Source organism: Colias croceus, chromosome 4 (assembly GCF_905220415.1).
Source record: "Colias croceus chromosome 4, ilColCroc2.1".
Taxonomy (NCBI): domain Eukaryota; kingdom Metazoa; phylum Arthropoda; class Insecta; order Lepidoptera; family Pieridae; genus Colias; species Colias croceus.
Genome location: NC_059540.1, coordinates 12,452,382 through 12,477,702, shown reverse-complemented (window position 1 = coordinate 12,477,702; position 25,321 = coordinate 12,452,382). Strand labels below are relative to the sequence as shown.

The 25,321-nt window shown below is 33.9% G+C and overlaps 1 protein-coding gene across 1 annotated transcript in view; it reads left to right on the top strand.

Annotated features, from left to right (window-relative positions):
- The first annotated feature begins 1,034 nt into the window (after positions 1-1,034).
- The window catches only part of LOC123691030 (nuclear receptor-binding protein homolog), a 46,802-nt gene continuing 22,515 nt past the window's right edge, over positions 1,035-25,321 (top strand). Inside the window, exon 1 of the mRNA XM_045635206.1 lies at positions 1,035-1,492. Coding sequence (XP_045491162.1) covers positions 1,367-1,492 — 126 coding nt within the window. The 5' untranslated portion in view covers positions 1,035-1,366. The remainder of the gene's footprint in view (positions 1,493-25,321) is intronic.

Sequence of the window (25,321 nt, the reverse complement as noted above, 5' to 3'; positions counted from 1 at the left end):
ACAACTTACTAGTTGTACTAATAAAAAGTATTACAGAAGTGCTTATTAGTTTCTGTGATCTGTGTGCTTATTGCTTGGGCCGTAAAATCGATAAATAAATCCATACCTACCTATATTTACGTCTTTAATTTTATTTTCAGGTTTCAAACAATTGCGGCTTTCTCTCCAATTTCCAAACCAAAACACGTAGAACAATTTCCAAACCAAAAAACGTTACAAATGGACACTGCAATAAAACTAACCACCAAACACAAGTATTTTGTTTTTATGGTACCTAGGTACCTACCTACCTAATTATTTATTATTACATCTAAGTAGGTATTTGACTTTATTAACACTTATCAGGGCTTATATTTTATAAGTACTAAAAGTGAAATCCTTTAAGCACCTAGGTAAGTAACTAACTACGATATTTTTGTTATGTAAAATACCTACATTTTACCACAGACTAATAATAATATACTACGTATTTTACTAATAATTGTGCTTGATACGTAAATAAATAAATATATTACATTCATAAAGATGTACATTTCTAATGGTGAAAGAATTTTTGAAATCGGTCCAGACTTCCAGAGTATTCGTCCAAAAAGATTACAATTATTACCCATACCCCCATTACAATACTGTTTATTCCATTCTATGATTACGTCATTTAAACTTAATTTTTAATTTTTATTTTTTATACACATTTTTATACAATTTATAGATAAATTTAGAAAAGCGACATCTATTAACAATTTTATGAACAAATGAAGCGATTTTTGTAAACCTTACTTTAGTCGTATTATGTTAACGCCAGATGTCGCTGTTGAAGATAGCGTTCAATATTAAAAATTTTTTTCTTATTTTATATAAAATTAATGCATATTATTAACCATTATGATATGATTTAATACTAATTAAAAATAATTTATGAAAATTTATAAAGATATTACATAAAATTCACTTAACTCTAGTATCTATGGTATATATTTCTCGTACACCGTCCCGTCGATGAAAAAAGTTAATGTTAGTCTATGGTATATTTGTGTCGGACAGAAATACGTCGAGAGTTTCGCCGGTGAACGATTTATTTCAATTAACATGAGTGAGCTCACTAGAGAACTTGCGTGGTATCGCTGTTTATAGAGAAATCTGTGAACTTCATTTTTCGTGGAACGGAACCATTGAAGCGAATGCTGCGTAGCAAATAATGGATTGGTATGAAACAGTGACGTCTCGACTTGCAACCTTGGTTATGGTTACAAGAAAAAGTGTATTTTGAAAATATTTCCAAGTGTTTTCTTAGAGAAAACGTTTTGTGAGATAGAAGTCGACTGTGCGTTTGTTGAGTTTGTTGTTGTGTTTTGACGAATTCGGTGTTATGTCGGGCGGCAGGAGCATCGATAAGGAGCGCAAGTCGCCCCGTGAAAGTGGCGAGGATTCTGAAGATGAAAGCGAAATCCTGGAAGAGAGCCCCTGCGGTCGCTGGCTGAAACGACGGGAAGAGGTAAGCTGGCACTTATTACATTATATACAAAGTCAATCTATGTAAACCAGGACAAAAATGTCATCAGCTGATTAACTTCATACAAGTAGCTGCATAAAATAAGACGTAATATGTCTCGTCCTTTGTAATATTTGTACATTATTATTATCTAGGTTTCATAATATTATGCATGTACTTTGTGCTACAATACTCATTTATGCTTATAAACAAATTACTAAATTATCAGTTCATAGCCTTGATTTACAAGGTTATATTATTAAAATAAATTATAATCAAAACTTTGTATAGGACATGGTAAAAATTTAGAATATGGACCGTCGATGCGGGGGTGGGGAGGGGTGGGGGAGGGGAGGGGGGGTCGGGGGGAACTCCTCGGTACCACTCCCCCCCCGCGCAGACCAGTAGTTCCTGAGATATTCAAGGTCAAAGTTTGAGGTTATAATTGGGCCGAAAGTGACAAATAATGGAGGGGAGGATAAACCTTTCCCTTCCCTCAATTCCCAAACTCCCTCCATAACCAAATTGTTGCACTATATTGCTTCTGCTTCTGCTCCAGCGCTGCGGGAAGTGCAGCCCTATCACCCTTGCGTATCTAAGTACAGGCACCTAGCTCGCCTACGCAGCTTCGGCTGTTTGGTCGCCTTCGGCGACCAGCCTCAGCCGCTTCTGCTTGTACGGTGCCTGCACTTAGCTACAGCGGGCGAGGGCTGCTCTCCCTCCGCGCTTCCGGATTTTTTAATACACTCTAGGGGTAAGAGCGGAAGGACCACGTGGAGTCGGGGTTGACAGATTTGGTTATGTGACTGCTCATCTTTTGTGTAATGGATTTATGTGGGTTACATTTTACCCATAATTGTATTATTATTATTAGAATTATTTACTTTTGTATAAATTAAATTATAACTAAACATAATTGAACTGAATTATTAATTAATAGTCGAGCAGCTACATTGCTGATGTGGCTATATGTAAACTAGTGTTTTGTGTAATTTCTTTATCTTTACTAAAATACTTTAGTTAACTTTGTGCATTGTTATTATTATCCAATATGTTTATATTTTAGAGGAAATATAATAAAACATACTTATTTTACATAATGAATTTTAAATATTAATTACCAATTTAACATATTTTGACTTCTTTTATATACAATAACACTATAATAACTAAAATTATTGTGATAAAAATATCACTAAAAAGCTGTATGAGTGAATCATTTGCTAGTGACAAGCATCTGTCAACGTCAAAATTACGAAAAGTAGTACAAATTAAACAAATTTGTTTATTTTATTATAAAAAAAATACGCGGCTGCGCAACTTGAAACTTCGTAAAATTACTTCTCAGAGTCTTATCTTATCGCTATAAAATCGCCGATATCCAACTCGACGGTCCATATTCTAAATTTTATCCAAATACATTCTTGCAATGTGTTTGTTTTGAATATATAATATAGTTAAGTTTAAGTTTTACTACACATGAAATTCAATTTTAGTTTATTTTTATAAAGCATTTTTCTGTTTTATCATTAATCCATCAATAACTTTTTTATCTTTATTCTCTATTTATTTCATCTGATAAATTAAAATTATAATACCTAGTGATATTTCAAGATACTTATTTGTGAATTTTCATTATGACAATGAATTAAGCACAATTTTACATTACTCCGATCATGAGACGGGCAGGAAAAAAATAATAACAAAATAGGAACATAAAAGGATTTAATGCTAAATTTTTCATGTTCTTCATAAAAATAATTAGAATTATAAGGTATGTTCTATAAGGCACTCTACATGTCAGTTTAATAAATAATCACTTGATAATAAAAACAAAGTTGCTTGTATCGTCCGTGTGTGTATGCTTAGATCTTTAAAAATATGCAACTGATTTTGATGAGAATTTTTTTAAATAGAAAGAGTGATTCAAGAGGAACGTTTTAGTATATAATTTATTAGGTTTTACACAAAGCAGACTGAGCCGCAGGCAGAAAGCTAGTGATATATAAAATACAAATTATAAGTTGATTGCTCAATATTAAGATAACCTTAATTAAATATCTGTTCTATATATATGTAATTATATTAATAATTTATATTATGTAATGGGAAATACTATTTAATTGAGCAGGTAATTTAGTTCAATTGAATAAATGGTTCACTAGAAGGCTGCGACTTCACTTGTATGACAGTAGAGTAAACCTATGTGCGAATCCAAACTGTGAATAATCTTGGATGAATTGAAGTTCTAGCATGAAACAGGAACAAACATGTGTGCATCTGTCCTCATAAACTTTTACATTTACGTACAGACATCCTTACAAACCGTTGCTTTACAATATTATACTTCGATATCCCATATTGAAATATCTCTATACCAAATTTCATGCAAATTGGTTCAGTAGTTAAAGCGTGATTCAGTAACAGACAGACAGACAGAGTTACTTTCGCATTTATAATATTATAGTATGGATATCAATCTTTACTTTGTCTTATTCATTTTCCTGTACTTACTTTTTAGTTATATTAAAATATGTACTTATTGTCTTGTGTTAAGAATTAATCTCATTATATTTTATATCTGAGTCTGCTTTTTACAATAGCTTGATGTCTTCTTCGATGGTGCTGTCATAAATTGAAGTAAAAATCTACTTAGAACTTTTCACTGCGAACTTTTCACCTGAGTGATGATGAATTTTCATCAAAAATATTTAGATTTTTCCTTATTTTACATTTTAGTGAAACTCGCTGTCATTAATATTTGTGTTAAATCAAAGGAAATTAAAAGTAAATGTAAGATAATATTTAAATTCTAAATTACATATTCTTATACAGGTTGCAAATTTTCTTGGACCCTAGGGAACTTAAAATAATGAAGATAGCAAATATTTGCTGAAAGGAAAGGTTTCTTTAGTTAAATTTAGAAAAGAAATAAAACTGCTTTTTGAAAATTCACTTGCCAAGATCACTAAAAATTAAAATTATTTCTTACTTCAAATTGATGTAAATAATGTTACAAATAAATAATCAAACGAACATGAACACCTAACCCATTGAGCCCCAAGCGGCCTGATCGGTCCAAGATACAATAGATTTTCTATTGTATCTGTGGTTCCGGGGCCTGAGTTATTTAATTGTATTGTCAATGACATGTAAACAGCAAGAAAGTTATTAATTTAAACACTATTATATAAACCAGAAATTTAGTTGGAATAAAGCGTAGAGTGGGTACTTTCGTACCATCTTAGACCACATCTCAGCTTAAGGGGGGTTAGGCGGTCAGCGAAAATTCAGCTATTCGGGCCTGAGGTAAGCGGTGAGGGGGTCCGCGTTTAGTATGGAATCAACGTGCTCGAAACTAAAAATCGTAAGCGCCATTCACATTTTTAGCAAAAAGTGAATGAAAATATTTAGTATTTTCTAAATCTAAAACAGTCACGAAATCTAGAAGGTAAATGCCTATGTACTTGTGATTTTATACGAATTATTATCGTAAAATACGGTTGTAATGAGCATTTATATGATATTTTAGAGGTAACTTCAGGATTTTTTTTTATCGAGCAAAATTTTTCCAATCGTGTTTTGGAAACAATCATCCCATCACACATACGTTCTGTAATACATATTAGAAATTTCAGTGCGAAAAAACCTCAATATTTTCAATTATAGCTCATAGAAAACAGTTCATTTTTCCGTGTTCACACCTACTAAGGGCCCTTAACATCAGGCGAGATTGTGGTCAAGTGCTTCCCTATTCTGAATAAAAAAAAAAAGTTAAAATTTTTAATAAAATAACTATTACTTTATGCAATGATAAACTATGAAAATTAAATAGTTATATGTTAAAGTAATTAATTAACAATTGAAGGCATAATGTACATATTATTAAAAAAATTAACATTTTAGAGATGTAGGATGTAGGTAACAAATGAGAGTTTTAAGACGAAGCCTATGGAACAATGAGTTTTTTAGGTAATTGATTGATGAACCCAACACATGGAAGATAAGCGTATGGCGAGTTGGTTGTGTAGGTAAAAAGCAATTGTTAGGTCGCCCGACTTTCCCTGCCTCGGTCAGTGACCGTCGATTCGGCGTTTGCGCAACCAAAAATCACTGTCACTTTCTAAGCTAGACTCATTTATCATGATTGCGAATTGCCTGTTCATCCATCAATATGTAGTACCGCTCGTATTATCCTACTATTTAAAAATGTATTTTATCATCTGCAGTCTAAGGATGATTGTGGAGTTTTCGGACAATTCTTCATGGTGTAAGCATTGGATATTTCTGAACTGGAAAATTTGTCGATATCACAAAAACTATCGGCAAGTCTATTTGCGTAAAAAACGTTTAGTACCTTCAGTCATGTGCCTTAGTTTTAAATAATTCAGTCAAAAATTAAAAATAAAAAGAATTATTGTGTTATAAAAAAAATCTATTTTTTAAACTTATGACCGAAAGCAAAATTTTATTTTTTGAATGATATTCGAAGAGGATTTAAACATTTAAATGCGTACAATATCTCCAACTAAGCATTTACAATCTCCATGTTTGTCTAGGTTTGAATTTCAAAATATCCACCATTTAGGTACTTTCACATAGAAGTGGGTCGAGTTATGTGCTCGGAGATTTATTTGGATAATTACAGGCTAATTTGCATTCTCACCGGGACGGCACCCGGCATGGGAATGGACCGACCTTTTGGCGTAGGTACGATAGAATTACCAATAAAACATACATGTAGGATGCTAGAGATATTATGCTGCCAATGTTCGATTTTATTTGCAGCGAGATCTAATCACATCAATATACCTATATTTTTATCTAATAAATTTAAGTAGCTGAGATAAAATCTAAAGGATACTAGAGTATCATCGACGGAATTATCTCTAGGGATAATGATGTAAAATGTGGTTTTTCGCGGATATAAAGTATTATATTTGAAAGGTCTTATAATCGTAGAAAGTAAAAATTTTTAAGTACCTACCTAATTCATTTTGTATATAAAGTAGGTAACTAAATGAAATCAAAATTTCCAAAAGACGAATACGATAAAAGCTAATGCATGTATAACAAATATTTACACGAAAGTTCGACACAAATACAACGGAAGGTCACCAAGCGTCGCATGTGACGACTCCAGAAGCAATATTCAAATTGGGTTGGGTATTCATCAATAAACATTATGTTGGAAGTCGTCGTGAGCCAATGTTCACGAGACGACGTAATGCCGTCGTTAGACGTCTACTTTCAACCATTCATTTATATTCAAATTAATCAGTTATCTGAACCGTTTGCTAAATTTTTAATGAGGAATGTTATCGAAAATATTTTCTTTGAAGAGTTATCAAGTCACATAATTATTATGTTGAAGCTAACTTATTCTTACTTATTAGCATAATATGCGTAGCAGCATTGTGAGTGCAGTATTAAAGACGAAGTAGCGTGGATATGCTAACAGATCATAAAAATAATTGTTACCAATGTGATAACTCTAAATACCGGGTGGAGACGTAACGTAATTACGAACTTTGACGCCACAAAGAGATCCTAATTTTATTTTAATTGTTCGATCAAAACATTAATGACTTGGTTCGTTCTTGGAACTGATCTGATGAAAACTACTTGATAATAGGGACTAGGGACTAGGGAGGTACCTATATTGTTTTATTCCTAAAATAAATATTAAAAATTAAAAAAAAAGTTAGTTCAATACCCCCCCGTCTTGGCAAGTGAATATTCCATAATATTTAAATGCAGTTTTCAGCAAAATGTTTCGTCTTCTGTACTTTAAGTAGTTACTTTCCCTCCAGGGCCCATAGAAAATTTCCAGTCTGTATATTGTTTCGTTTCGCTAATAATGTTTTCACAAAACCAAACTACAAATACATAAGTATCTACAACCGCTATAAAACATTTTTTTTTATTTAACATTATTTAATTCAAATTTCAACTTTGCTACACATTATCCAAAATCCAAGTATCCAATTATCACGTCATTGCGGTATCCACCAATTAAAGGAATGAAGCCGTCGAGAATGGGACGAGCAATTCTAAAAATAAGCTACAAGTTAATAAAATCCTTTCTCCAAAGCAAAGCTCTTATCCGCCGCCATCGAACCCACACGAGAGACGAGGCTATTCATCATTCATAATCGTTTCAATTTTTTGTTATCTTCAACTCTCGACGAAGATCAAATCAGCACCGATTGTAGAGGCAATAAGATCCACATTTGCGTAATTTCATTGGTGTGGTTTTTGTTATATTAGTGGGTCAGTGGCGCGTTTAGGCTCTACTGGTGTGCGAAAGTGAAAATTAATATGTTCATCCATCATTTGGAACTTCGATGGATGGTAGAAAGTTCCGGATCGCTCAGAATTCACGAATCGCGATCTAACATTTCTCTAACATAATGTTCAAAAATATGCTGATAATATCTCATTACGGCCAAATCTATTTTCCGGAAGCAATTGATTTAATTTCAAATTGCCTTAAATTTTAATTAAAATTAATTACGTTCCAAAGCGCAAAAAGTTAAAGCGTTATCTATTCTATTAACTAATTCATGTTTTCAAGCTATTATCTGTACAGGTTATTACGCCAATATTGAATTTAATCAATAGTAAGTAACAAGCTATTTTTATCGACGTAAATATTGAACCCGTCGTCATTGGATGAAACGGCTCGGTATCAAGTTATGTAATGTATATCCGACCGCAGGCCAGACCGGCTGCTAACATTAACATACTGCGAAGATGTTTCACAGTTCACACATTCCTTGCTAATACGATCAATAGAAATTAATAAGAAGCTGCAAGGAATCTGAGAAATTCTGCTGTTATTTTGCGATTAATTATCATTTTAATGGTTAATTGTTATCGCTCCGCTCTCAAGTTTCCCATCATTATAGGAGTTTAAATAACCAAATGGAGTCATTATCCTATAACAAGCAATGTATAATTGCTTTATTTAGGTTTTATTTATGTATGAGAAATGCGAACAAATTCCACCAATTAGGTTTTTCGGACGAAAATCATAATAATCTTCATATTATTAGAAAAAGATAATCATAACTAATGTAATGGAAAAAGTTACCTGTAGCGTAAAAAAAATCGTTTTTAACGTCATTGAACAGAAGGGCTCCACTTGTCCTCTGAAGACTAAATGTGAATCAAGAAACAATAGTTCTAAGAAGAACCTCTTATGAAAATACCAGTTCGTCTATATGTTGGCTCGCAGTATCCGCAGCGTGGTTACATTTATCCACCCTGGACTAGACCAAGCTTCTATCAATGAAATCGTAATCGCAATCAGCGATCTAGGATCTGGCCATCTTTGCACATTTGCGTCTGCATGATCTCTCCGTCCGTGGTTTGACGTTTGTCTTCGTAACAGCGCCGGTACACGCGACGCGGCAATTAGTTTATTTATTGCTGCCATAAAGTGTAAGGATACCTCTCCTCTAGAGAGAGCAGGTTATCTTATGCTATCGATTAGATTAAACGATAATGTTCTTGGAGAAGGTACTTAATCTTTGTTTGAAAGCCGTCTTTGTTCCTTTTTTCAATCTTCCATGTATCTCTTTGAATTCTGTTTCAAGCAACAAGTATCTTCAATGTTACTTTTGTTGAATCATAAAAAATATGTTATCCTAAATGTCTTGCAAATCCCACTGCTTTGAATATCTTCCTGTTTGATTACTGTTTCCCCTAAAAGGTTGGCTCTATGTAAATCTTTTAATACGCTTATAAGCTTAGCTTTATTCATAGTTTATCTGTATGTTTGTATGTATTTAGATTTTAATGGAAAGGTGGGGTTCCAATATATTTGAATTTGGAAAGTTATTAGAATTTAGATTCGTTTTTCTAAATTCTGTTGCTTTTTTCATTATAGCCAAAATTGTTATGATTTCTGAATTTTGTAACGCTTTCATTCAGAATTAAATACTAACAATCTCTTATCAAAACAACTAGTTACCTCATCAAAACAGTTATTTCCTTGACATTTCTTTCAACGAGTACTAAACGTTGTCAGATTTTGATCACGCTACGTATTTTATATTTAAGTACTTAATTGAATAAATTATATCCACGTAGCCTTGATGTGAAGATTACACAACATGAGTGTTTTTGCCCGTGAACCTATACCGTCCAGACGAAAGCGTGTTCCGACATGTCCTATCGCGCTGCGGTGACCTCACTAGCTTCTAGTCAAATTACCAGACGAATTGACCATTACGGACCGCAGACATGACAACGGAACCCGTAATGATGAAGATAATTTAGAGCCCATATTAGATTTGACGGTCGGTGATTAAGGAAAAAATTCTTGGTTTATTGTCTTATGTACAGGAGTTCCACGAATGTCTGTTTATTTACTTTGTGCCATGTTACCAAATATCCACGAACATAAGGATAAATTAATTATTGGAAATAATGTTTAAAACCTTCTGACAGATGTATGATAGGTAGTTCTAGAAAATATGTCGAAACGTTTATATTCGATCAAAACAAACATAAGGATTCCTTGGCCTTAATCTTGACCGTCTATAAAACCGGATTATCACATTAGCTGGTAAAATGATCCCATTTAGAAGAGGTTAGATTAGAGAGATAATAATGTGTAATTTATCTGTATTAGAAGATGTAGGTGCTTGATAAATATTTTGCTATAAACTGTTGAGAACAGGTTTTTTTTTCCAAAACCTTCTACGCTATTCGAATTATAGCTCTTCTAAAGAACTTGTTACCCAAACACAACATATTTTGGAAAAGTATATGATTTAAGTTTTCCACTATCTGTGTGATTAGTGTGAAGTTAAATGTAGGTACTAGATAAATAACGGTATACCGTTTGTCCAATGTGATTCTATAATGGACGTCGATGACTCATTTGGGTCATATATTTTTAAGTACTTACTCCTCTATCTACGAACTGCTACTTTTAGTACATCACCTAATTTTATGACTAGAAATTTGTTCAACTTTTTACTATCCCTAAATTATAGCGCAGTGCTGCAACTACATAAGACCAGATATTTTTCTATAGATAAAAATTAAAAATGTAATAGGTACTGCCTTTGAATACAAAAGAGAGCACATAGTATAATATTCGCATACATTAATCGATAATACAACTTGGGAGTTGGGCTTTCATATTAATATAAAGCTTTGTCTGAATTGTGAAGCTTCATGCATAAATTTTATAAGAACTTCGAAAGATCAAATACCATAATCAAATTACATTAAGCAGACGTTAAGCAATTATTGGCATGTAATGCCTGTTACAATATGATTCTGTTCGATGATATTAGGTACACTGAATTTAATTTAAATATAGACTAACTACCTAGATGGGTTTAATATCGAGCTGAATACGTTACCACAGCCAACTTGAATACGGGCTAAGCTCGGTTGCGGCGCTCGTTATTTATTGAACTGTAGTTCACATTATACGCTTTACAGGGCGCTATATATTTTTAATCTTGCTTCCAATCTTCTGCTAAGAGATCATAATAATTAAAAACTCTGTTGCGGAATGCTGCCTCCATTTTTCATCAGTTTTGCTAGCTTTGGTTAATTGCAATACAAATAATCGTCTCGTAGATAATAGTGGAACTATGAATTCGGAAGGTCTGTGTATGTTTCATTGAGATAGCTTTATCTTTAATTGTCTTAGGTATATGAGCGTTTTTCTTTTTAGGTTTCTTGGCTTTGGCTAATAGAAGAAGAAATAATCGTCTCGTAAATAAGCCACGTATTCAGAATTTTAGTTGTACCTAATATGTTTAATTTCACTTGCTTTTTCTCCATGACTTGTCTGATATGGAGCTTTTATTGATTCTCAATATTAATATTATGTACATGATAAAGTTGGCACATGGGAATTATCGAGCAAAGTTCGCGTGAAAGGTGAGGAATTTACGAGCTCGCTCTACAGACTACACTTCGTCTAACAGAGGCAAGGAATTTTTAATAAGCAAAGTCCAAGACGATTGTATTCTATGAAAGGGTATATTATGTTTGTAAAAGAGTCATTTATTTACGTGGGCTCGGTTGCACATGAACTAACTATTTTTGAATTTACGTGATGTAATTTTGTTCATTCTAACTAATAGTTTAGTAGAATTTAAGCGTTGAAGACTAGGAATATAATTTCTTCACCATTTGCTGGGCCTTTCACATTACGATCTTTATACATATTTTGTTTTTTATGTCAACTTCATTGCGATAAATTACGCTCTGCCTGAAAAATGTCGGTTGTTGGCTAAATTGATTCGAGTTTAAATTTTTAACCATCGCTGTCGTCCATATTCCGTACGTTTATATTAGTTAATAACAATCTTTTTCCTTAATTATGTTACAATTTCGAATTTATAAAAGCTTAATTTGAATCAGAAACATTTCAAATTATATTTTATCATGAATCCTATTTATCATGAAAACTTTGTAGATTACTTCTATCCACATTAACATCGTGAAGCAGTAAGACTCGATGACTCGGTACGCAGTAGTTTTGCCAACTTCTGTATTTGTAATTGCCAAGATCATGTTATTATAATCACGTCTATTAATTAGCGAATTCATTAAATCACTGGTTATTTATTTAGCAGCCGTAACAAGTAACAATGTAGACTGTTTACTGTATTTGGTCACGAAATGGCTGATCACGAAGTCGATTTAGCATAAATAGATGTAGTACTTTGATTAGTGAATGAATTATTACAATGAAAGATATGTACAGTTATTGTTTATTGTCTTGTTTAGATTTATGGATATTGCTATGCTATATGCTACTACTACTTGCGTTTAAAATGGGGGGATCTACCCACATACCAACTAAGCCTGCACTATCATAATCAAAAATGGTAATAAGTAGGTAATAGTTACACTTATGGAAATCGAATGCAGCACAAAAAACGAAAGTGTAGAAATCTATTGGAAATGTGAAATGTTTTTGAACCGTTAGCAATTGTAATTATTATGCAAATAGAAATAACTGCACTACTTACCCACTAGTAAAGTGTGATTGTAATGTTTTACAAAAACCACAGTAGGTATGTACCCATATAAGCAATAGGTCTATTTTTATTTCATTTAAATTCAGTGGCATTAAATACACGCCACTCTGCTACAAAATAATGGATTTTCTGTACCTATTAATTGATAATTTAAATAGATAAATATCTCATTCGCTTAAAGACTAATTCAATTCGAACAATGGTACTACGCTTACTCGATGGCAATTTAGAAAGTGTTACATCACCAATGGGCAATGAAGCCCGCCGATCAGCAGACAGCCGGCAGACGGGAGAAAGGCTGCGACTTGGTGCGGCAACTATGGCTTATGGCTAGTCAAGAGGAACATGCTGATTTAGTTTACTTGTATAAATAATAAATTTTGAGACAGTATGATAAACTTTTGAAAATGTTTGTAAACGTAGAATGATATTTAATATTAAGAATCAAAATTGTGAACATGTTTTTAGAAGATAACTTTCCTCTCTATTAATAAAGTAAATGAATCAGTCTTATCTAATAATTTCAATAAACAAAAAAGAAACAAGTAACGAGGAAAAGTTAAGCATTTTAGTCAAAGAGGCTCGCTCCTGTTATAAGTGTCCGATTGTCGGGTATTTGATATGTTGAGGAAATAGAGTTCTAAATCGCCTCAAAAATATTTTTTCGAATATAATACGGCTTGAATAAAGTCTGCAAACATTGTTCTGTTGTATTTTTGTTTACTGAAAATATTTTGCGAAAACCTGCCAGTTATTCACTGTCGAATATTAATTGAAAATGTTTCAACGCTCTATGTTACTTTAACACACGTCACATATTTTCAAAGTTTTTTTCAATAAACGGAAAATATAAGTATGGATAATGGAATTAATATCCAAGAACCTTTTTATTTCAATTCCATACTAAATATATGGAAATGTAACATCAACACGATGCACTAAGCAAACATGAAAACAAAGACGTGTGGATATTAATTGCAAATGGATTGATATCTCGTAACTATAATACGAAACAGTGGTGGCATTGAAAGGAAACGTTGAACCGTGACGCGTACGGCTTGCCAGATAAATGGCATTGTGGGCTGTGGGCTGCCAGTCGACGGGGCAATCTTGCTCATTTTCAATTAGGTTGCTTTATACGTCTATGTATATATCCTTAATGACGTGATTTAAGAAGTAGTAGCACATCCCGGTTTCGACTGATTGGAAACGGATGAAAGAATGTTTTAGTCCACGCACCATAAGTATTGGAATATTATCGATTTGCATTTGAATCTAGTTACAAATATTTCAACGTTAAATCTTCATTTTCATTTAATGTACAATAATTGAGAGGCAATCGATACAATAAAATAACACTTTTTTGCCGACCGTACAAACGAAAGTGCATACTTGTGTAATTGTTATGCTAATAGTTCGCGCAAATGCACAATCTAAAATATCGTACATTCTTTTATCTGGTTAAAATTGGAAATCTCAAGCTATATCCGCAGAACAAATGGTTGTCTTAATTCAGCGAGCTTTCACCAATACTATAATGGGTTTGGAAAGCACGTAGCAACACAGAGCTCGCGGAGGGTCGATAAATCCTGCCGCCTGTCGCGTGGGCTGCTCCGGCGTAAAGAGGGCTGATGGTGTTGTGACTGTAGCCGACTTGTGCGTGGTGCGTACTGTGTAGGGACAGCAATGAAGGTTTTAAATAGATTTTGAAATAAAAATAAAAGATGTTGTTGTAATAGATGATGAATAATTTTTACCGTTTCAGTATTTGTGTGATGTTATTTATTATATCTTTAGACTAACATAATTTGGTTCCCTAGGAATTTAAGTAAATACGATGTATTTATAAATCCGGTAATTTGTATGAGAAAATAAATCATAGATGTAGAATGAAAACTCTATATTTTTGGAGCGATTATAAAACTTGAAGCGGGTCGCGCGATAACGTGAAGTGCACACGAGAGATGGTGTGCTGGTTGTATAATGCGTAAAGTAATTCGTAATGTTTGTCATTTAATTACAACTTAACAACGCAAACAATCATATTGGCGTGCTATTTTTAACATATCTATTTCAAGAACCGATATAATGGCCGGCAAAAGAGGTCATTGCTGGCACTAGCGTAATTTACCTCGTAAGTTGTATGATTAAGGATAATAAGCTGTTCGCGAGGCTCAAACTGTTTAATCTGCGCTTTCGGAGAAATGATCTAGCGCAGTTATGTTTCTCGTATTGAACGCTGCCTTGTAAATCATCGCTAACGTAAATATCTGCTTTGGAACTTTGATTGGTTAGAATGTGCGTGCGTTTGAAATACGGTCTTCTTTTGAAACTAAATAATGAGCATTATGTAACACAGTTTTCATTTTGAGGGAAGTATTTAAAACGGTCTCGTTGCAGTATGGTACGATTTACTAGGTTATAAAGAAAAGACGCAATAATATCTTACAAATGTAACCACAAAACGTTCGAGTCTAAAACAAAGCAAGCCATACTGAATTAGAATATATCACACGCCAGCTCAGTCGGCAGGTTTCTACTAGCGCACTTTCACCGCCAGTGTCCCATTTAGCAACTGTCAGGATGGCCCGTGGTCCGTGGCACGCCCACGTCCATTGTTGGACTTGTCATCAGTGAAGGACCAACTGTTTCTGCACACGGAAAAGCTGGAGGATATGTATGTGGACGTGATAATGTATATGGCTTTAGATCGTAGGCTGTTCCAAACTTTCGTTCATAGTTTTAGGTAGGATCTGATGAAAGTAGTGAAGACACTTATTTCAGCAGTTATAAGTAATTGTGACAAAACGATGTTAATTGGATGGTAGATAAGGTAAATAAAAATGCATTGATAGTGTCCAATATACGTTCTCAAATTTGATTAATTACGTAGTAAAGAACATGTGAAAAAAAATTACTAAAACTATAGACTTTCAAAGGCAATAGTTTTCTTCAGATCAAAGCAAAAAACGTCCACGAGCTCTTAAAAGCAATGTTCGGTTTGTAAATCTTTGTATATAGGCTAGCAACTCCGTTGTGCCCGCTGCCCTGACGCGCCTTATTGTAATTTATAGCCGTACATTAGAATCCGATCTCTTTGCTGTACATCGTAATGATAAGGTCGCGAAAACATCGTTATTTATTGGCCAAACTCGTCGGTAAAAATAGCTTTATTGTGAACGTAACGTATTGATTTTGAACACAAACAACTGGATTTATTTGTTTCCAATGATACCGTTTTGTTCCGGTCATACACAAGTAAAGGAATATTTTAATATCACGGTGGTGATCAAGATTATCTGTGGGTTACAATTGTGTTCAACATCTAAATATGCATGCTCTCGACAAATACGCCTACTTATTTATTCCTATTTTATCATGACTACCTACGACTTAAAATATTATATGGTATGATAAAATGTCTAGCCTTATATGACATTATTTAGATATTACATATTTATTATCGAAGCTTTGCAGGTCATTGCTCCAGTAAGTTCGTGGACAAAAACTACCCTTTCCCATAGGAATTAGATTGTTTCACGTGATATGAGCAGCGATCATTAAATTAAATTTGTCATACAACAACCAATAAATTATAAAGATTTCCCTTGTTGTAATTTTGTCATAATCCAATGACAATTCCGGATTCCCCTGCGACGTTTAACCTTATTTTATTTCCAGTATTACCTACATTTTCTACTTCAGATAGATAACTTATCTACAGCTTACGTCAATCTCATACATTCGTAGTCTATTCTATTGAACGCTACGCTAACAGAAAGCCACTTGACTAGGGGGGCAGGTAAATTAATTTTATTAGAAATAAATGGTTCACTGCTACTTTATAGTAGTTCCACCATTACATAACCAAAAACTTTATATAATCCAACAATTCCCAGAAAAATAGCGCTAATGCAAAGTGAAACTATATTAGTAACACATTGTCTAATTACAACATTAAGTTAACTCATAACTCAAAGTCCTCTACAGACACTTAAAAATGTAATTAAATCGTAAGCAATACAAAGCTGTAGGCACTGGTAACATAATATTTAGCAGCAGGAAATAGCGGCGATTAACCGGAATGGTCTCACCTCACCCTCCCGGGAGAGGAATGCGAGGTTCCCTCATTAAGTGTTACACCGAGATTAATTGCCGCGGTTATTTTAAGGCTTTACCGGTACTGGCTATGGAGTTTCATTGGTCCTTTTGTTAAGCCTTATGTAGTGAACCCTGGGTTAGATTTCGTAGTTGATAAGATTCAGTAAGGGAACTTACTTACTTACTTACTTCAACGGCGCAACGACCCAAAGAGGATCTTGGCCTCCGACACCAAAAGTTTCCAGGTTTCGCGCCTTAGCGCCCTGGTGTTGAGGTCTTCTACTTGAAGGATGTAAGGGATGTAAGGGAACTGCTAGTGTTCAAATTTAAACGAAATTTGTTGTTATTGCTATGGCAAATTTTTGTTGTACATTTCATACCATTATTCATATCATTTTGATAAAAAGAGGAAAAGTGAGAACAGCCCATCGGTTATTTATATTTTAGCGCAATAAACTTATTTGTTTAATATTTCCCGTTGACTGCCAAAAAAAATTAAAACAACAATCTGTTATAGATTCACGTCCTCAATTACATTCAAGTGCCTACACTAAACCGCATCATGTCCTAAGCTGCACAAACGCCCAGTGTATTTATAATTTCTTCCACGTTAGCAACTCCTTTAATACACACGGTACTTCAATTATGGTAATGAGAACGTTACAGGCGTGATTCACCATCCGTCCCTGTGGTGATTCATGCGGTGATGCGGCCGGTGTGTGTGTAAGTGACGATGTAGTAACAATTGCACGTGCTGGTCCTTCTATATGCCTGTATACAGGACAAGGGAAAGCTTTACAATTTGGGTGGATTATAGGTAAGAAGGAAGTCAACAATGAAAGTGATGCAGATGGAAACAGGTAGTGTGGAATAATTGCTAAGATGCCAAAATGGATAACAAGAAATATTGTAATGAACGCAGGAAAATTATGAAGAATAATTATGCGGGTGATTGGAATGATAACATTACATATGCAAACAGCAGAAAGGTTTTATCTTTAAAACTTAAATTTTTGGTACCTACAGTTGTTTAGTATTTTACTTTATATACAATTTACAACAGGAAACGCGACGATCGTCTACATACAAAAACACATCTGACCAGATTGAAAATGAATATGTTATACCCAGTTATAACAGTAACCAAGCTACCAAAATTTGCATTAAGAAATTGATAAAATCGCGTGTCCGACGATACCCATCATTACATTCATGAACGGCACCGTTATTTTGCGTATGTTTTTGCGACTTGAGCAAAAAGTGCACAGCGCCGGCGCGTATTGACACGAGATAAAAAGCACCAAGATTTATATATGGTAGTGCGCGTAGTAAACACGAAACGAGTATCGGCAGATGTGTTTTTATCTAAACGAAAACTTATCCGAGGATTTATTACTTGAAATTGCGGTTAAACGAACGATACTGACTGCGCACTTAGTAATTTTCGACTCGAGTTGCGAAGCTCGTCTGCAAAGTGGGAATTACTCATGTTCGAAGTGACTTGCACTAGCTTTCCAGTTTTATTGAGTTTTAGTTACAGTATCTGTTGGGTTGTGATGCTAATAAAATTCTGTAAATCTTAGAATATTTTTAAACATTACTCCATAACTATGAAATCAATATTGATCGTCGCTATGTTTACAAAACACTCATGTCTCGGAATTCTCGGTGATAGAAAAAATAATGGAAGAACAAAATATGTAAACGTTGTGAAACTTGACACTTTTGTGTTTGTTCAAGTTTGCCGACAACACACTGTTCTGTTCATCGGTTCTGCGAAAATCTTTTAATGTGTTTGAGATGTTAGAATATTGTTCAATTATTTGCTAAGCAATAATCTACTTAAGAGATTTGGATAATCCGTTTTTGTTAGGCATTAAATGTTCTCGCTGTTAGTAAATAAAACATTTTACAAGAAAGACCGTGTTTTACGAACAAATAACAATTAGGAGACGATACAAATCCCGAAACAATTGGTAAAGCAGTTGAACAATTTCAGATAACATCTATAAAAGATTTGCGCCGCTGTGTAGAGTCCCAACCTATAAACTTGGTAAAATTGAAGTTTCATGAAACGCTTTTAGGCTGTGCCCTCTGGGTGTGCTCCGTAACCTACAAAATAGTTCAGATCTTAAGAGAAGCCGCGTGCTTCCCGAGGCTAAAGTCCTATTACATTCCCACAAAATTGAAGATTACTCTGCAATCATAGATTCAATCTTGCAATTGAGATGGTTTATCAAGCTTTAAGCATTGCTATCCAAAGTACAATGCCTTATATAACTGTTAATCCTCTACAGCAATTATTTACCTTTACATTAAAATTATGTAGCTATAAATGTACATTAATTTAACTAATTAAATATGTTTGTTTTAACTTTGATAAATAGATTTTCCATCATCACCAATTTTGGGCGTTTACCTACTCCTTCGCGTCCTAGTTTCAACAATATATCGGTCAATTAAGGAAAGCTGGCATGTTCACAGTACTCACACTTATGCAATTTCACTTACAGTATGTTCAAAAATAAATGCGACTCTAGTTTCATTTTAGACTTGAATTGTAAAATGGGTGCGTTGTAGATAAATATATGCAAATATAATTATGAAAGCTCTTATAATTTACCTGTAAAATTATAATTTAAAAGTAAATCAATTGATGAACTTAATTATTTATTCTAAAAATAATCAATTGGATAAAAGTATTAATAATCATTCAATTATCAAATAATAATTAAATTTCAGGTCATAAAAACAATACAAATAACACGTGCGCTCACTCCCAAGTCCCAACACACGGATGGTTGTTTTGATAATGATTTAAATAACGGACGTCTTCTGCAGTTGCGGAACAGTCTTGTCCTGACTTTTTTTTTTTTTTTTTTATCAGAAATAGCCAGGCATTTGACTGCACCATTACCTGATGGTAAGTAGTGATGCAGTCTATGGAATGGCATGCCTGCCTAGATAGAGCCTATTCACTCTTGCCTTGAATGTGTTTAGGTTGTATTTATCTGGCTTTGGTCGAGTAAAAATATCTAAGAAATATTATATTTGTAGTAAGTACGTAATACCTACCAATACGCGCTGACAAATATGTGTTACATGTTTATTGTATAATTTTCACACTATTGGTTTTAAACTCAAACTCAAACATTTATACAATTAGACTTCTTCTAGAAGCACTTTTGAATCGTCATAACAGTTTAACAGTTTTAACATTTACCACCAATTCAGAAAGCAGTATCTATAGAGAAGAAGAAGAATCTATTTAATCATAATCGTAATCTTCTACTTCACTGAAACTTTCATCGCTCGAAGAACTCGATGTTTCGCCGTCGGAATTTCTTAATGTTATTATAAATGAGTCAGTGTAATTATCTACTTTTGGTTCTAATTGAATATATTTTTCCTCATGTTCTCGCGTCTTTCTCCAAACGTCACTAAACATATCCAGACTAATAGCATTTGCTTCCTTTCTAAATAATTCTTCCACAGTTTTCAAGATAAAGTTCACATTTTGTGATGCTACTTTCCCTTTAATTAAAAAGTATTGTTTCATACAAAGTAAACGCATACGACATGACAGGGAACGGCCGCTCTTCGAGACCAAAATATTCAAGTTTTAGACTGGCTTGAATATTCGCTCGTTTTTTAATTCTATTGAATATGCTTAGGATATGTCACAACTAAGCGCTCTAAAAGATTTTCCGCAAAATTTAATTACGGATCAACAACTTTACGAACACTTCCAAAGAACACATACCGCAATAAGACATTGGTATTCAATTTTAAGTAAGAACAACCGATATCGTTTGTAAATTAATGTAAATGGTGATAACTCTGATTATTAATTAGTAATTTGTTTGTTGAAAAAAAAATGCCGATTTTAGTCAAAATTTATATTTTTCTAACAAGATCCTTATCATCCAAATTTCCACCTTGGTGAGAAAAATTGACATTTCTAATGAAAATGAACAAAAAATTAAATGATTTTATTAAATACTGTAAAATAGTATATAATTCTTCCATTTACTGTATCACAAAATTCTTCATAGATTTTTAGATATTCGTACTACACCAATTACATCATCCTGTATTTATAAACAATTGCAAAATATGACACATACATAGGCCGAGATATACTGACACAAAATTTCGGGTCATTTGTAACAGAACGGCGGTTCTACAGAGGTCTTATTACGCAATGACAAAAAGAAAAATGATGGTCAGAACGCTGGTACCGGCGGACTAGTCGCGTGAGCGTAAGTCACACTCGTCGGATAAGTAAGACCCCTCTAGACCGCCATCCTGTTACAAATGACCCGAAATTTTGTGTCAGTATCTCCCGGCCTAACATGTGCAATGTGTAAATGTGTTGACGTTCCAGCTCTTCTTAATATACCTATATCAAAGTCAAATTAATATTCCACTTGTCAATGATAATATTGGTCATGATTCTGACTCATGTAGCAAAATGAAATTATATATTTCGGCATCCAAGTGGAAAGTTTTACGCTAAGTTCGTACCTACGTAGATAAATGAAAATGCACCGATAAATTTATTGAATACTGGCATGCTGTAATAAAATTTAATACGTATTAATTTTCCTCGGCAGTGCCATGATGACGCAGAATGTTTTATCATCACCGATCTGTACTATGTAAAATTATATGATGAATAGCATGTGACGTATGGCGTGTGAATTTTTCCTAAGGTCGACGGGTTTGTACTGTATCAATTTTCATGTATGTTTGTGGTCTATTTCTAGAACAATAAATGTGTAAATTTCTGCGATGGCAGTGACTGGCACGAATTTTAGGAAAATTTTGGTAATTGTCTCTAGAATTACAACGAATTAAAAGCCTTGCAAAGCAGTAATAAAAACGCGTTTAAATATAAATTATAGACATTATGTTTTAAATTCTGGAAAATTTCTGCATGCATTAGCGCACCACAAAATAGCAGCTGTTCTAACTATTTATAGCGAACTGCACACCGCCAAGTGACAACAAATTGCCCCCATCTCTTGTATTTATTAGACGCTACAAAGTGTCTCGATGTATCTACGAAACGATCAATCGCATTTAATCCGAGAGCCCATCGAAATGCAAACGTGGCAACACTTGATTATAAACACACAGATGTTCCAACGCTATGATTTATCCCCCGTTGTCGGTGGTTGATAGTGACAAATCGTCCGCAGAGAGTTGGGGCTACGTGACTCCGTGGCCGTCGGCGCCCCGGCTGCAATCGTTATAGGCACCATGACTGGCCACGCCGTTTGATATTTTTTTTTGACAATCATCTCCTTTTGTCATTGTTTGTGTAGCTGCTTGTGTTATTGTAGTTGGTTGATCTTTACTAGAACGCGTCTTTTTCGGAATAATATTTTTGTCGTTTTCGAAGTAAATGCCTTTCATAATAGAATATTTAACTGTAATTTTATTACTTAACTGTTGTATTTAATAGCTGCTTGATAGTGAAGCGATGCTATCTGCGAAAGATACTCGCACGTAAAGTAATTGTTCATAATATTTGGCAATATGTAACAACAATGTGAACGCTTCGGCGCAGAAATATTCCACAGAGGTCTCCATCCCAATTCCCAAGAGCCAGCATAATCGGATTACCTTATTATGGAAACAGAAAACGTTTTATTTGCCGCCTTTATCGAAACATAGCTACGAGGATTAATTTTGATTTATTAGAAAAGTGATTTTTTATTATTTAATCCTATTGGAATATTGGTAAGAATGGGAATAGTCAAAATAACCAAAAGATATTTTAATTACGGAAACCCTGTTATGAAGCCATGTATCACCAAAGTCATTATGCGCATCGCCAGAAATAAATTTACTTAAAGATTAGGGCAATAAACGTATTTTAGAGCAGCCACTAATTGGCCAGCGGCTGGTGGAATCGGCCAAGGTCCCCGGCTTCCAACGCGTGACGTCACGCCGGCCGCGGCGTGAGGCAGGTCGTAAAACATGATAACGATATCAACTATCGGCGCGGTTACTGTACTCTAGTTAAACGTGCAGTATGTACCTACTACATATTGAAATAGAGAGGCAACAAAGCGATGCGATGTTATTATTTTAGGTAGGTTCGGAGGCTAGAGTGTAATATGGGCGAGTAACTAGTTGCCAGTAAGTTATATGTAAAATGTTATATGGTATTCTATTCACAAGCTTCTCTGAAAATAATTACCTGGAATGTTCAAAACGTAGTTAGCAACATTTTGCTATTGTTCCATTATACAGCGTGGATTTAACAATTTAATGACGGCTTTCTTATACCGTCTGGTGTTTTAAAACGTAATTTTCAGTGCGTTTATAATAAACAGTAGATCGTTTTTGTGAATAGTATATTAAAATGGTCTTTTGAACGCCTTAGTAATTGTTGGTGCTTTGTTGTGGATATTTTTATGTTAAGATTTATTTGTTGAAAAGGTGACACCTGAAATAGCTTACAATACCTTAAGATCGCTCATAATTGGATGCTACTACAAGCAAAGCGCGGGGTTCTGTATCTTCAGGACTAATAATAATTAATTGGCGCTTTCGATTGACGTCACAGACACTTGCGCACACAACCGCCATGTTTACGGCTGACGTTCGTTTTCAGTTTCCATGCTGACTTTCTAGATCATAAATTTCGCCAATTCTTTGATAATAATAGACGCTTTGAATGTTATAGCGTCGTTGTTGCATAATGCACTGGATGAGTTGTGATACTTGTTGTATTCGATGTATGTATATTTATTTTTGTTGTACGAACAGATGTATTGTTTTCATATTTTTTAATACTGCTTCGGTTCAACATGCATAAGTAAACTTGTTGTTTGGTTGAACAAAACGGCTTTGTTTTGTATAACTAACTAAAATTCATCGTCAAATAAAATTCGAAACATGTATTGTATTCATTTAAGTGGCGTCTCTCTATAGAACGAATTATGAAAACAAATAATATTATAGAAGGCATTGTTAATCTATACTAATAGCTGAAGTGTTTGTTTGTTTGAATGCGCTAATTTCGGGAACTACTGGTCCTATTTGAAAAATCTTTTGGTGTTAGATAGTCCATTCATCGAGTAAGGCTATAGGCTATATAATATCATCTCTAAGACCAACAGGAGTAGACTGTAGAGCACTGCGGGTAAAACCGAAGATAGGAATAGAATAAAAATAGAAGTCGATGGCATTGTTAATACGAATATAAAGGCTAGAAAGAATTAGATTTTATGTGTTATGTTTTTTTTGTGTTATACTTGTCTAATTTTAGACCATCTAAAATCATAATTCAATTTGTACGTGATAAGAGTGTAGTTATAAATCATAAATAAGGAGAAATAGCGATTGACGAGGGAATCACGGCTGTTGCTTTTCGATCTATTTTTATTATCCTCAGGGAAAGGAAAATGATGAGGTTTTCGTACAAACGTATCTAATGCCCGTTCCTAAACATAGTTTATAAATATGATAGATGTTTGTAAACTGGTCTTATGATAATGACCTACGCTATTTAATAAATGTAGGTAGCTGGCGCCCTTAAATTTAATTTATGGTAGGTAAGCAAGATATTTTTAAATAGGAAAAGGAAATATTGAATGATTGTGATCATTTGTAGTAGTTTATGGACGTAGACGTATGTAGCTTGTAGTTTTTGGTCTAACATCTTATCAACTATTTTCTTTAAGTAAAACGATCTATCTGTACCTACTAATATTATAAAGCTAAAGAGTGTTTATTTGTTTGGACGCGCTAATCTCAGGAACTACTGGTCCGATTTGAAAAATTCTTTCGGCGTTAGATAGAAGGCTATTATTAGGCTAAATGTCATCACGCTAACCAATAGGAGCGGAGCAATGCGGGTGAAACCGCGGAGCACAGCTAGTGAAACAATATTTATAATATTCACTAAAGTAAACAGGGTACCAATGAATTACTTTCAATATGCCCGAGCAACATTGTAAACGCGAAAGTCGGCGAACGTGGTGTTTTACAATTAAAAGAAATAGCGGCAGGAAAGCTTGTCCCCACTGCGACATTGGAAAAGTTTTAATTGCGTTATTAAGTGCTAATACGAGGTTAATCGTAACCGATTTCAATTACGTTTATATTTCTAATTGCTTATTATGTTTTATAAGGATTACAAATTGAAGTGGTTACATAGTTAAAAGTTTTCGCTTTATCGTCCTGTGTTTGTTATAGGACCCTTATATTAATCGTGACGTGTTTCTCTCTTTGTTAATTCTCTTTTTGATGTAGTTGAAATGGATTAGATTTTTTATTTTACATTTTACAGTTTACTAATCACTGTTCCATGTTGGAAACTATATTTTTCATACAGGCATAGGTACATAGCGTTTATTTATTTATTTATTTATTGCTCAAGATAAATTACAAAGTGAGGCTTAACCCAGGATAGGTACATTATAACAAACGGCGGCCTTATCGCTAAATAGCGATTTCTGCCAGACAACCGGTTGTACACGGAGAAATTAGGTAAAGGATAGGAGTAGCGCAGAGCACAAATAAATATACACATACATACAAAAATAAAATAAAAAGCGTAAGCGTTGTGAATATTTCAATATAAATGTGAAATAGGTACCTAATACATAATGTAAGCATAATTCAAAATGAAATTAAACTGTATACTTAGTTATTATTCATTTTCAGCATTGACAAGTAAACATAGACGCAG